This window comes from Mycetomoellerius zeteki, unplaced genomic scaffold, assembly GCF_001594055.1.
Source record: "Mycetomoellerius zeteki isolate Tzet28-1 unplaced genomic scaffold, Tzet1.0 scaffold698, whole genome shotgun sequence".
Lineage (NCBI taxonomy): Eukaryota > Metazoa > Arthropoda > Insecta > Hymenoptera > Formicidae > Mycetomoellerius > Mycetomoellerius zeteki.
The window spans coordinates 10,449-26,302 of record NW_017257717.1 but is presented as its reverse complement, the minus strand read 5'-3'; the positions used below and the strand labels follow the sequence as shown (position 1 = coordinate 26,302).

Sequence of the window (15,854 nt, the reverse complement as noted above, 5' to 3'; positions counted from 1 at the left end):
CAAACAACAACTAAGCGCCGGAAGTAGCTACAATTTTCGCAGGTATCTTTCAAAGTATGTACGATTATAGTATCAAAATTGTTTTGACGAGTAATGTCATCTTCATGTTGAGGCTCAAAACTTTTCAGACGACCTATGTATTTCCTTGCGCAAATAAGAATAATTGTTTATAATTTATGGATTCTGAACACGAATTGCTCCTTTTCTTTTTGCAATCGAGTAGCAAAGTTAGAAACATTTTGTATATAATTATTGAGAAAAATCTGAGGAGAATATTCTTATAGATTCTCACAAATTATAATTGACAAATTGAATTATAAAGCATAAAATGACATTAAAATAGCAGATTAAATAACGAGCATTAATTTTAGGCGTAATAAACGACAGATAGGTACGAAATAAGTCAACTGTCGTCAAGCGAATATTCGGTTAGCAACGAGAAATACGTGGAAACACGAGCATAAAAACGATAAGTACCGATATGCTTTTGCAAATGCAAATCGAGCGAAACCGAGCACATCTAATCATAGAGTCGCTCACGGAGATTCGCTCTTCGCATCGATTATTAAAATCCTGCGATCGGGGAATTAATAAATTTGACATGAAAGACGTGCAGAATATTCTAGAATGATACTCAATATCACCCCCTTGCCGCGAGACGCTACCCCTTTGTTAGTATATAAACGGGTCCTGCGAGGCCTGCGGTTTGCTTATTTCGCACTAGAATCTCGTCCGAATAGGATCGATAATAATCTGTTACGAGAGGACTTAGAATCATTCGAGGTAGCTAGGATTTTCACCCGTACGAACTTAGAATTATTCGCTACGCGGACTCCGCAGTTAGCCATTACGATGACTCTTCATAGTAATACTTATAAATTTCACGCGCAATCTTGTGATTTCGCAGCTAACAATAAGTCTCATTTACGACAATTGTAAAATTTCGAGCATTTGTAATATTCTGTTGAAATGATTTCACTTGCTAAATTTTCACTCTTAGTTCGAGTTACGTTTTCTCGAGTCGTTGCCCTTCAGGCTTCTCGATTGTATTTGCGTACACATTGAGTCGTATAAGAGTTGTTCATAAGTAATTGTAATAAAGTTTGATTTGAATAAAGGTTTGTTCATAATTAATTATAATAAAGTTTTGTTTTGAATAGTGATTTGTTCCTAAGTTGTAATAAAATTTGAATTGAAAATTAAAAAAGTTATCGTAATTACTACAGCGTAATCACCCTACAGCACAAAGTTGCATAAAAGTTGCAGCAATATTGCAGAGATTTTGCAGCGGTATTCTGTGCTGTATGGGAATATAGTTCGCGAGACGGGTACTACCCCATAGAACCTATGGTGTTTCGCGTTTTACACCTCTCTTTTTCCAGATTCAGAGCGCTCTAACCTGAGGGTCGTTTTCCATATCAAGCCTTGCGCATCGCGATCACTTGAATTCGTGCATTTTGCATTTCTTCTCCTAAGCACAGCGCGCTTTCAGAGAGCCGTTCTGTGTCACCTTCCACGCACCGAACAATAGGTTTGTTCGCGTCGTATGCTCCAACATGTTCCAATATGCTCCTACCATAGCTCTTATTCACTCCAACGCGCTTGATAGAATGAGTAGGAGCTATGGTAGGAGTATGTTGCAGCTTGCGACAAACCTAATAACGCGCTCCTTAGCCGTGCGCTTTAAGTTCGCTCCATTTAATCTCGTTACCCACTTCGCGTGCAGGATCTTATATTTCTTTTCTTTTTTTTCTTCTTTCTTCTTCCATCAACCTTCTCTCTCTCTCTCTCTCTCTCTCTCGACATGTTATAATTAGTCATCATGAACGTAGATGGGCAGATCCAGGCGAGGCGGCTGGAGACGATAGTTGAGGCGTCTCACTAAGGCATTAAGGGAATTAGAACTTAGGGAACATAGGGAGTTTGATCGTTCGGTTATTGGATCTCCGGTTTCAAACCACACTATGGCGCCTGATGCGGCTCGATCCACCTCCACATCCAACCCCGTCACCTTCGGTGGCGGCCTATAAAAGTAACTGGAAAGCCACAGAAATCCGGTCTATGTGTCATTAGAGATGAGAGGTGTAGTTTAAAAATAAAAATTGTCGAATGAATATAATTCTTTTTCATTTATTTCACCTTCCTGCCCTTTCTTACGGACTCTGTATGATGACAACTCTCGTTGTCGCGAGAGCGTCACTGGCTATATGTGCCTTATTATGACGCACTTCTGAAAGAGTGACGAAAGGGTCACGAAAGTTGTCGCGAATTATATAAATATATATTATATAAATCATTTAAGAAACATATCTATACCGCTTGGATGAGTCGGTGAAAATTTTTCTTATAATTTTTGAACGAATTGGAATATTTTTCAGAAATACTCAGAAATATTCGGAAAGTTTACATCTTCTCTCAGAATTTTTTATATATGTGAATTCTGAGATATTTTGAGATTTCTCATCCCATAATTTAAAAGAAATATTTTTTAATTTTTTAAATAGATTTTATAACATTTTATCAGAAATTATACTTACAAAGATCTTGGAAACCTTACGATATTTCATAATTAATATATATCTGTGGAAAATTCTGAGAAAAGATGTAGATTTTCTGAGAAGTGTTCCAATTCGTATAAAAAAATGTGAGAAAGTTATAAAATTATATAGAGAAATTATGAAAAATTATATGAAAAATTTTCACAAGGGGAGGTTCCATCCTACGCGCTTCTCACTCAGCGCCCCTACCTTTATCCGTTCCTTTTTTTACTTAAACTCTCCCATCAGATTAATAATAGAAAAATACGAAGTCCGGACGTGACAATTGTTTAAAAAATTATATTTCCTAGAAAAGAGAAAAAACCGTTTTTCAACTAGATAGAAAATTATTGGCTAATCAAATAATATCGGCAAAGAATTTGTTTTTAACATGATTAAATGTCATTTTTGTTACGTTCATTTTTTACAATCTTTAAAAACTATCCTTTTTAAATTATGACGTTTTGAGAATTTTTTATGAAGTTAAGTTCATAAAATGTTTATGAAAGGTTTATGAAATTAAATGTTTATGAAATGTTTATGAAATTAAATTCACTTTTAGAATTTATGATAAGATGTTTTAATGTTTGTACTTACATATACATAACTTTATTCATGGTAAACAAGCTTCAAAACGAACAAGTTAAACGCGATCCGCGTTGAACCGACAACGCGCCGCAGTGCGATACGCCACGATTTTAACAGAGAAATGTACGTGAGAAACCCGATTACCCCCCATTAATGCCCTGATAATAAAAAGCGAAAAGTATACCCGCTCGCGGCGCATTACAAGCGAAGGCGAGCACGCTTTTTCGTTAGCGTGGCGTATAATGGGGCATAAATTGTCGTCGGGGGTTAAGGAAAGAGAGAGAGAGAGAGAGAGGGGGGTGGGAGAGAGAAGGTGGAGAAGGGAGGAGAGGATGAGAGAGGGGGAGAGAGGGGAGGGAGGGAGGGAGGAGAGGGATGAGGTTGAGGGAGGGAGGGGTGAGGGGTGAGAAAGAGAGGGGGGGCAACTGTCGTATTTATTGTCGATGACTCCAGTTGGTCATACATGGTTCTATTGATATTTATTTCAGCTTCTCCGTCGCTTTTATCGCGCAATTGCGTTTCGCGCATAATTCACACGGATTCAAAGCAAAATTCAAACGAATATAAAGACCGGGTTGATTGAGCTTAAAATGAGAATCTTAAATAGAAGATCGGATTATGAATACCATCCTTTCTTATAGCGTCGATTATCCTCTCTGTTAGGTTTTCCTTTGATTATTTAATGAAAAGACCGCAACTTCTTCTTCGAAGTTCCGTCACGGCATTTTTCGAACGCACCCCGCAGTGCGGAAATAAAAGCCGATGTACCGAAAAAGCGTTTGGGTTTCTGGGGTATCTAAACGATACAAGGGAGTGAGCCGTGCATGAGACGAGCGAGAGAATGAAGTTCCAACAGTAAATTGTAAAATACTGTGAGATAACGAGCTCGTCTCGCGATAATCGCGATATCGCGTAATTTCGTATGAGAAATTTTCTCTCGGATCGTTTCTCTCTTCTATCCTCATGTCCCTGCCTTTTACGAAATTATTGCAGCGCATTATGCAACTTTATATTAGAAAACTTTCCCGGGTCAACTGTTCGCGTGATATTTCTCGGAATATTCGATGTCACACGAGTATAATTAATGTATAGGTAATGTATTCGTACACCTTACGAAAATGTCGAAAATTTTTAAAACCGACTGTAACAAATGTTCATCATTTAAAAAAAAAAACAAAAACAGAACTGTACAAAAAATATTTTAATATAAATTAAATTTTTCGGCTTTCCAAGAAAAAAATTAAATTTTTGATTAATATTAAAAAAAATCTTTCTCTTTAGGATTACCTATTGATTAAATTCTTAATGTCAAATTATTATACACAGTTTGAGATGCGAAGCTGTAGATAAATCAGAGAGGGTGTTAAACCCCTGTGCATGCAGATTTAACGAGTAGAGGGAGAACGCCACAAAAATCCGATTGTCGTCGACAATTTATCGATTATCGGCAATCCACAGATTTATTGGCCGCCGTCACTTCCATACTTTCTTGATTATTTTTCTTTATTTCTTTCCGCAGTCTTGACTTTTTTTACGATTTCACGCGGTCGTAACGACATTCTTACCATGAATGGAAAACATAGTTACGTCAGAAATTCTCTGGTTTCCACTTTTTTATTTTAGCCTCAAAATAATTCGAAGTAATTTAATAAAAATATAAGTGAAAACGATTTTTTTAACACTTTTAAATCTATTTTAACACGCTAAATTTATTGATTACAATTTCAACAACTGTTAGATCGACGAAAATAAATCAGTAAATGGAGAGAAATAAACTATATTTTCAGTCTTGCAACACAATCATAAGCAGAACTAAAATAATAGTGTATCCAGGGTTGGAAAAGTCACTTTACGAGTTATTTATAAGTTACTTTTCAGTGTAGAAATTGAATATCTACAATAAGTTCAAGTATCTTATTTTTTATATTATATTTTATTATTTGCTCCAATTTTGTATTACTGTTTATACTCAATTTCTATAACAAACATATATAAGGTAACATAAAAGTAACTTATAAATATAACTTATAAAATAGCTTTCCCAATCTTGGTAATATCACATATTAAATTGATAATCAATTTAATAATTTTTGATGCTAATAAGCATCTTCGAATGATAGCAATAATTTGATGTTAATTTAAGCATCTTAAGAATTGTAAATAATTTAATTTATTATGAAAAATATTGTCTCATAAACTGCAATGATAAATATTCATTGCCACACAAATGCGAGCGTATATATTTAAATGTATATATGTAGATAAAACCTTCTCTCTTTTTCTCTTTTTCTCTTATTTTTTATATGATATCTTTCCTATTTCTAACAGGAAATATGAATCTAAATTACGTCGAACAAGGTATTATTTTTTATAAAACGTACATTGCACGTTGCGGCGTCGTAATGCTCGCTGTTGTCTTTTGCTTTCTCCCTTTCTTTCTCGATTTCAACGTTCAAACGAATGTTCATCTTCGTTAGCGTGGCCACCTACGTGCCACCCTGCATCCCCATGTATCTCGTCATTTGCGATTCAGGCTTGCCGCTCAGTTACGCAACACGTAATGCAATTTCTTCGAACCGTTTCTTCCGTGTATTGCAGAATGGAACGCTTGGAAAGAAGTATCAACGTTTTTATAAAGCTTCCCATCCTTCTCCCTCTTTTATTATATACCGTGTCGCCATTCGTTGTCATTTTGTAAAGCCGTAATCACACTTAGCGATTGCTAACTGAATTGCGATTGATGATTACTTTTCTACCAATCAGTCACCGATTGCTCTGATTGGTTAAAAAGTAATCACAATCGTGGGATCGCTAGTGTGATTACGATTTTAATTAAGCCGTGATCAGACCAGAGATTGAAATTGAGATTGATTGGAATTTAATCAATCAGAAGAAAGACAATTTCAAGGTTAGTGAACTTTGCTTTGATTGGTTAAATTCAAATCCACGACGATTACTTTTCAACCAATTAGAGCAAAGCAATCGGTGACTGGTTTGCTCCGATGGCTTAAAAAGTAATCATCAATCACAATCACGCCAGTGTGATTACGGCTTTACACTGTCTGGAATATACCTTCAATCGACAATCGCTAGTATGACTACGGCTTAATGGAAACGGAACGAGACGCGAGATGCTGCGGCGTGGAAATTCTCCTCGGAAACTCGCCGGGAAATCGAATAACAATATAACGATTTGTCGATGCGGCGTCCTTTGACTGTCGATTTTGCGACGGTTAAAGTATGTTCTCTCACATTTTTCCATTTTTTTCTCGCTTTAGCGTCAGTTTCTGATCACCAACAACCATATTTTTATTACGAGCGCTTGGAAGTCCCGCAAAATGGAATTTTCAAATTGAACGCTGTGATCGCGGAGGAAACAAATTGCGTAATGACGACGCCATGCACGTAGTTGCGATTCTTGCGGCGATGGCAAACATTTTTCTTTTCTTCTTCTTTGATCCTTCCTTACTTCACCTTTCTTCGACGAAGTCGCGCAAGAAAGTTCAGTGCTTACGCAAAACGCTCGCCCACATTTTTTAAACTCCGCTTTATGGGTAATCCCGTTGAATACCTCAATTTAACTTTGATGTTAGTAACGTTGCCTTCGTCACGCACAAATCTTTGTTTGAAGAATTTCGCAGGGACTTTTTTAAATTAAATAAAAACAAAGGAAAGACGTCAGCTATATACAGGTGTCGTGAAACTCGCGAATCAGAATACCACAACAAAAAAGTTTTCGAAAAATTAAGTTAAAAAATTATGTACATTTTTATTTCAAGCAGTAGTTTTTGAGATATGAGGATTTAAATATAACCAATTACAGATTACGTTTAGATGGCCATTTGTCCATGAACATCAGTATTAATAAGTGCGCACTTCAGCGTTTAAATGTAGTCCGTAATTAGCTATATTTAAAACCTTGTTATTTCACAAACTATTGTTTCAAATAAAAATTTACAAGTAATTTTTTTACTTAATTTTTTGAAAACTTTCTAAAACAGTAACATATACCAGCAGTATTAAAATTTAATTTCACGCTTAACAATATAAATATAATATAACACACATCGTACGTAATAAATTATTATAGAGTGTGAATTGATGTTATAATACTGTTACTTTGTGCTTATTGGGTTACACGAATTTATTGTAACAATGTAATAGTCTAATAGCGAATTCAATTGGGCGCACTCACTGCGCACTGGTGAATATTAAAGCCGTTATATAAATTGACGTAAAGATATGTGTGTGTGTTTAATATAAAAATAGGTTAAACAGTGAAATCCTCAATATGTTTTATTTAATACAAATACAATTATTGTATTTTAAATAAAATATCTATTTTCGAAATACTTGCATTTTACACTCATTGTCAATCAGATTAATCAGTTCAATAACAACGACCTTAATATGCACTAATGCGCACTAATGCGTTCCAATTCGCTATAAGCAAATAGCAGAATCAAGATTTATTAGGGTACTTTATTGATATAATAGGCATGATTTGTCGAAAAAAATGTAAAGAATTTAAGAATAGAACGTTGCGACGCGTAAAGGGTACCAAGTAGAACGTAGCTTGATCAAAATTGCGAACGGTCGAGGAATATATGCTGTACAAGTATCGACAAACTTTCATGCCGGGCTCATGATCTTGCGGTGATGACAATCTGATCCCGTTCTATTACAAAGTGATGGAGAAAGGAAGACGTTTCTGACAGCTGTCAGGTGGATCCCTCGCCGTGTCCATTTTGCACACCTCCATCAATCTGATCAAATCGGAAGTTTTATGCAGTCCTACATGAAAAAAACCAAGACTTGCCTTTCTCATTTTTCTCCATGGTGGAATCAGCAATCAGAATCAGAATCTGATTCTCCAGCATGATTTTTTCCCTTATCCCCTCTTTTCCTTTCTCATTTTATTTTTGATGTGTCACTGGAAGTTGGGACTTGATAGACTCTCCAACGGTCCAGATTCTTTTTTCCATTATTCGGAGGCGAACAGGATCACCGCGAGTTCACGATTTCGTGAATCCGGAAGCTCCGGCAGTATCGATTCGTCAATCATTCAGCAAAATTAACCGTCACTTAAGCCTGTTTTCATAATATATGGTTACCTAAAGGTTAAAGGTTACCAAAAAATTCAGATGAATCTCTCGGGAATCTTTAATCTTTAGGTATAATTATATATTGTGAAAGCGCGCCTTTCTCAGTACGTACAAGAGTGTGGCATACCTTTAAAAAATTGTCATAACTTAAAAAGATGGTTTCTAAAAAAAATCATCAGAATTGTCACAACTTAAAAAAATGTGGTTATTTAATGTGAAACGAAAAATATATTCTTTTTGTTTGAAACTCGCGCATCTGTAGAAACCAGAAATTTTACTGTTCATTCCTAAGTTTTTTTTATATTTATCTCTATATTAAATATAATTAACAATTTAAAAAAAAGGATTTTTTGTGATTTTTGTGACTTTTTAAAAAATTCATTTTTATTTCCTATTGTTTAATATTTTTTGAAATTTACATTTTCGGCAACTTTATTTATATAAGGTTCTTCTATAGACCCTCCAGAACAAAGATTTTACAATACATAATGACTTTAATAGGTGCATTTTTAACAGAAAATTAGGAAGACTTAAACATGGACGAGATACGTTAAACCTCTATATGATTATGACGAAAATGAAAATCGTGCGATAAGCGAGATTTTAAACAGGGAAATATAAATAAATCCGAAGATGATTTCTCGGGATTCGAAACGTCGCTCACGGATTTACCGTTTCATAAATTCAAAAGCTTCGGAGTTTGCTTTCGAACATCGACTTTCCAGCTCTTTCGAATATAATTTTTCAAGTCCTTCCGGTTCGCACTGATCTTTAAAATCGCGAAATTTTATCTTTCTACTTACATTCACGTTGTTAAAAAATCTGGCTTTATCTTTGTCGATCGTCGGCATCGCTGCCGAATATTCCGCCAAGACGAAGAGCATTAATGCCAGAGCAACTGTGCTTTGTACGGACAGCATCATTCCAAATCTGGGAACAAGCGTGAAAATAAATTAATAAAACTGCTTTTATTAGTTCTAGTGATTTGAAAGAGAAATATAAAAAAATTGACGCAACTTATAATCCCATATAAACCCATAAACGTGCTAAAAGTAATTAAAGTGATTAACTGGACAATAAAGAAAAAATTTGGCGTGTATTAAAATGCAACGTCCCACAATTGTTTCATGATATGAAATTTATATATTGATAATATATAAATGTAAATATATTTACAGAAGATACAATTAACCTTTAATTGGATAGGTAGAGTGGTCACGGTGTATAACTTTCTTTAGTTCTGGAAAAAAAAGTATTGTCCAGATATCCAGAAATCTTAGAGTTCATTATTTTTACGTTCTTTTACCTCATAAGGATATAACTAATGTAAATTTAACTATATAACATAATATAGTAAAAAAAAATATACATATAATTATATTCTTTATATTCTTTATATGGCTATAAAATTAAATTCTTTTGAGGTTCTGAGCACCCTACCTACCAATTTGCGTATCTTAAGCCTCTTATCTACTTAAATTAATTAATGTAATCCAGATACGCCAAGTTTCTTCTTCGTCTTGAAACAAGCGTTAAAATGATCAAGTGACAACTTGCACAAAAGTTTTGATTGTCAAGAAAGTACTATCCGAGAATAGACACAGAAAAATATATACATACACTGTGTATATAATACACTGTGCGCAATTAATAATTACTTGTTTTAAATATTTCAAAAGTTCATGTATCTGCAAATCTACTATAAGTTGACAAAAGCATGAAATTTATTTAAAATATATTCTGAATCTCCTAATAAGTTTAATTAAAGTTTAATCGAGATTATTAAATTAAAACAAATTCGATTTGCTTATAATATAAAGTCGCTTCTTCGATCAACTTTATAATATTTGTAATAAGTATATTTTAATTTGTAATAAGTATATTTTAAAATTATTATCAAGAAAAGATTCTTAAAGATATACTTAAAAAGAAGAAAATAAATCGAGTAATCACTTTTCTGAGCAATAGAATGATATTTTTCTGTGTGTAGATGTCACTAGTTGATGATCACGCGGCACCAAGTATTTTGTCAAAATGAAAATCGATTGTTAATTATTAGTGATTGTTAATTATTACCAAGCTGTTAATGACCTCTGTTACACGCTTAATCGGGTTTAATAACATCCGTAGTTATGAAATTGGCCAATCATAACTGTTCCTTGGAAGAATGGAACGACTCTGTGATTGGCCAATTTCATAACTATACAGATGTTATTAAACCCAATTAAGGGTTTATTAACATCCGTGTAAATGTAATCAATGATGGCAGCGTAAATTCGTGACGGTATTTAAAGCAAGCCTAAAAATATATAAATATATGAATTCGCAAGATTTCTGTTTGAATTAGAAAATTACCAAAAATAATGTTGCATCTCAACAGTTTTAATTGATAACCTTGATGTTAATTATAAACGTTCAATCGTGTTTTACGTTCTATCTTCTTGTTTCACATATTCCGAATAATACAAACAATGTTGATTACCTATAGCGATAAAATAACGCTAATGAATTTAATCAACTAATGGTTTGAAAATCAAGTAGATATATCTCTTTTTTTCTTTTTCCCACTATTTTATGTCGTGATAAAGTAAATAGTAATATTTTATTTCTTGATATTATTTACTCGTCCACTTTCGATGGCTCGTTAGCAACATGCCTGGTAATTGTTCGATACTTCCTGACGTTATGTTTATGTTTTCATTATTCTATTTTATTTTTCAATTTCTCATTTTCTATTTTTATTTTTGTTTATTTCTTATTAATATTAACACCAATATGGTGTGAATTATTAATATTAAAAATATCGATATTATTGATATTAACTTCAATGTGTGGTGAGAATTATAATCATATAAAAAGAAAAATTATATAGAAAGAAAGAAAAATAATATATAGAAAAACCAAAAATGATGTCGAGCCGACACCAACATTTTTTAGAGTATTTAAACAAATTTTGTGTCTACTAATTTACTGTGCGACGCAAAAATAACCGGAATACCAAGATTCCTTCCGTCCCGATGGAGGAATGTAATGAAAGGTCGGCGAAAGGAGTACAGACATCAGATGCAAGTACATTGGCGGTGGGGAAAGGGCGAGAGAGAGAGCTAAATGAAAAACGAAGCCCATCACGAGTGAAACTCGCCACCCGTGGTCTGTTTCACAATCCACTAATTGGAGGAATAAACGATGCGCATTATTGGCCACACTGTGCGTATCAGATAATTGTTGCGGCCGTAAACGTCGCCGCCGCAAAGTGGCGTGTTTGAATTACAAAGCGCCGCGGCGACGCGGTTTGCACATTACGAATTTAATTCATTAATTAGAAAAGGTCATCACGATAATTCGAACGCGAGATAAAACGCCGGCTAATACGCGTTTATCGGGCTTGGTCTATTAATCCCGTCGATGTTAAAAGTGCAAGGCTGAAAATGTGATTGATAAAATACGACATGTGCGTCCAAGATTTCGAGAGGAAAGAAAAAAAGAAGTGAGATAAAAAAAGAGAGGAATTCAAAGTTAGGCGCGTTAAAAGTTAACTTTCGAGGATGAATTTCACGATGAACCGGAGGGATTCGATCATATGGAAGAATAAAAAAATACTTTCTATAAAACATTTTTATTTGACGAAGTTATAAAATAAAAAAGACTAAAGAAAAGATTTTTATGCTTGGACGAATTATTTTAACAAACATAGCCAATTATTAAAACGAAATTATTAAGACTTGTCGAAAGTTTTAATCGGGTCTTTTCTCCGAAATCTCTCCTTATTTTATGATCTTTTTTTGAAAAATACTCGTAGTAAATTTATTTATTTAAGAACGAGAACTTAATAGAATTGACAGACGTAGTAGATTTCTTATGAAGAGTTACTATAAAGAATCTCAACTTATCTATCTTATTCTATGTTAAGTTAATTCATTTGAGATATGATTACAAGTTATCGACATCAAATACTGTATAAGGAAACACGACGAATAAACAATAATATAATTTTTAGACCGATATGTGAGAGACACATATACGAGAATGACGTTGTTTCCTTATATATACCGATTATTGCGAAAAATATTACTAAGGCCTCGATAGTCTAATGGCTCAGGACGCTCGTACGAAATACAAGAGATCCGGGTTCGACTCCCGGCCGAGATAATATTTTTCGCAATAAGTTTAATTACAGTTTTTTCAGCATATTAACATCTTTGAAATATGATGCCTGATTGAGCATCGAAATTATTAGAATTTAATTTAATTTGCGAGATTACTACAGTGGTTTAATTGTGTTTAGTCCGGAAATATTTCGGTGCACAGTTCGTTAGACTACAATTGTGGTACGTATGTCAAGTACATATAGTATATATCATATTTAGTGATTCAAGATTGAATTTGCATTTTTGAATTTGCATTTTAAAATCTAACTTCGACCGATATAGGGCTCTAATTTATCGGTTGTGTCTTTTCATTCTGTTTTGATGTTCCCAGACGTTGTTACGAAAGCGACGTCCGATTATAAATGGACCTTTTCTATTGCAGCCACGAACGTCCATTCCAATTTATAATCCATTTATTATTATTTTATCGCTTGCCATTGTTTGTTTTACTATTTTATTATATCTCCTATTTAGCATTAGAAATTTCCTTAAAAGAACGGAAATCAATAATGATTTTAATGATTACATAAAGAGTTTAGATGATGAAAATTACAAAAATGAGCGAATTTGCTAGAATATTTATAATATTATATTGATCAACATACCTAGTCAATTTGCTCGTTTTTGTATATTTTTATCAAGTTGTGTAATGCACAATTGAACCTCAGAAGTGCATGATTTATACTGAAAAAATACTAAATTTTAATAAATACTCGTTTGAATAATTCTAAATAAATATTTATTAAATGTAAACATGTTTATTTCATACAAAAATCATTAATTTGATTTAATTTTTTTTTATAGAGTAAAAATTTATTGTTAGTAAATGTTTACTTGTTAGTACTAAATTTTTTTCAGTGTAAATTTTTTTCAAGGATCGACGACGAAAGTATGTCGTACACGTTTTACCATTTGTACCTCATTTCACATTTGTACGTGTGCGGCTTTTTACTTTGCAACGAAGGAAACCCTCATGGTATAAGAAGCGCCTGTGCAACCGTATTATTGCGTGAAGTAAGAAAATAACGAAATAAGATCCAATTTATCCCCGTCTGTCCGCCTGAACGCGACGAACGGTTAAATTATATTGTGACTTGTAAACGAGGTCAAAAAAATCGTGTGGGAATTCGGGAAGTTTACAGTCTTGGACGTGGATTGCCTTTCGTATCCTCTGAAGAGTGATGAAAAAATGTAACTAACACTTGCAAATGAATTCCCTTTTTATTTAATTTTAACTCAGCGTCCTTTGAATTTGTTAATCGCAGGATCGACGATCGAACATGAAAGTCCTTGAATGCATTCCGTTTTACGCTGATATATCATTTTCACGATGAGTGTTTCCATAAAAACATTCGAATTAGCTCAAGGAACACATCAAGAGACGTCAAAATATCTTCATTTTAACGTCACGAAATGATGATTTTTTATTACAAAATTTAAAGACTGTTTATTAATATTTATTTACATTTTTATATTTTTTACGTTATCGAGAATCCTCGTACAATTTCTTTGCATAAACTCATTAGCCCTTCAAATATTCATTAGCCGTTCATTTTATTTAATTGTTGAATTTTATTTATAGGAGCTTCGTCACTTTTTTAATTAAATTTCAATTTCTTTATATTTATATAATATTTTTGTATTTATATATTATCCTTGTTATTCACTGAATGTTAAACAAGGATGATACATCGTACGCATCATTCATAAAACGGAACACACCTTTTTGAGGTCGCACATTCATGAATGTGATTTCGATTGAAAAATATCCAATTTATTATTCACTGCCATTTATCTATCGCTATATTATTCATTCACGTCCCAATTGATATAATTTAATTACTTCATTTATAGATAATGACGTTTAAATTTATAAATTTGTTTCTATTGACACTTTCCCATTCGCATATAATTTATTTCTACATAATTATTCTCTCTCGTGCCGGTATTAAAATTAATAGTTCATTGATAAGTTTAGAATTAATTTAATTTACATCTGCGTAATAATTAGATTTCGCGTTAGGAATCGAGAGGTATCTATAGGAAATGTTACGGGAATTCGAGAATTGTGTTCATAATAGACTACGAAGTAGATTAGTAAATTACTACGTAGTTATAGACTATTTCGTCTCGTACTTGTCGCGACCTTATTATATTTTAAAAGAATAAATGAATAATCTTGGGGATGATTCGTTCGATCACGATTTTTGGAGTTAACGAATGAATGAATCGTGAAGAGGAATCTTTGATCTCAATTCAAGAGATTCTACGTTCAGCGCATGTTATTATAACAATGTCTGATCATGAAAGTCCTCTTCTACTGACTCGCGCGTAAATCTTCGTTTCGATTTTTAAATATACTTTATATCCACGTTCCCTTATTACTTTTTATCTAGTTTACATCTAATTGTTTCTCCCCTTTCCTGTAGAAGATTTATAATTATATAATCTATTTAATTTATGTCTGAATAATTTTATGGATTTTATTAGGAAAAAAACGGTATGCTGAAGTATTTTAAAATTTAGTGAGATACAGATCTGAAAATAATTTTATAAGATCTTTAAAATAATTATGTTCAAAATAATTATATACTGAAAAAGAGTTTGATAATAGCTACTAAATATTAAGTAAAATAATTTCAATCAATTGTTCAGTTGTAATATGGTATAAATAATCAAAAATATTTGTATTTTTCTATCCACGTTCCCTTATTATTTTTTATCTAATTTACATCTAATTGTTTCTCCCCTTTTCTGTAGAAGATTTATAATTATGTAATCCATTTAATTTATGTCTGAATAATATTCTAAATATTTTCTAAATATTCAGCAATTGTTATCAAAAGATTGATTATATATATTATTATGTTCGATAATAAACTCACTAAATATATATATTTGGAAGAGTAAAATTATATTTCTGGATATATTAATCGAACATTTAATTAAAATTTCATTCATTATTGTTTACTTCATTCAACATTTAGTAAATACTTCTTTTTTCAGTGATAGCATGCTTAAACTGGATTACTAAAATGTCAAAACTTCTTGCACTTATCATGCTCGAGCGCCTTACATAATTATTTAGAAGTTTATATAACAAGATTATTTTTAAATCTATGTTTGATTAAATTTTTAAGTACGTATTTTAGCAAAAATGTTTTTTCAATATAATTCTTTCGCGTATGTATGCGAGCAAGGTCCGATCATGATAGTCTCTTTCTACTGATTACTACGCGCGCGTATCTGCGTTACGATTTCTATACACAAAAAAAGTATGTACTGTACGCACCCTATAAGCGCATAATATTATTTAATATTAAATAATATTTTAGGCATATTCTCAGAATATTAAATATAACATTTTAATAATATTTTACTAAAATTATATAATATTAAATAATATTCCTGAAATATTAATGGATGGTTATATGTCCACTCCTAATAATATTATATGATTATTAAAAGTAACATTT

General features: G+C 32.6%; 1 protein-coding gene across 1 annotated transcript in view; it reads right to left on the bottom strand.

Moving 5' to 3' along the window:
• Nucleotides 1-15,854, bottom strand: part of LOC108729037 (allatostatin C) — a 19,504-nt gene that overhangs the window by 2,708 nt on the left and 942 nt on the right. The window contains exon 2 of the mRNA XM_018457951.1: nt 9,034-9,160. Coding sequence (XP_018313453.1) covers nt 9,034-9,153 — 120 coding nt within the window. The 5' untranslated portion in view covers nt 9,154-9,160. The remainder of the gene's footprint in view (nt 1-9,033; nt 9,161-15,854) is intronic.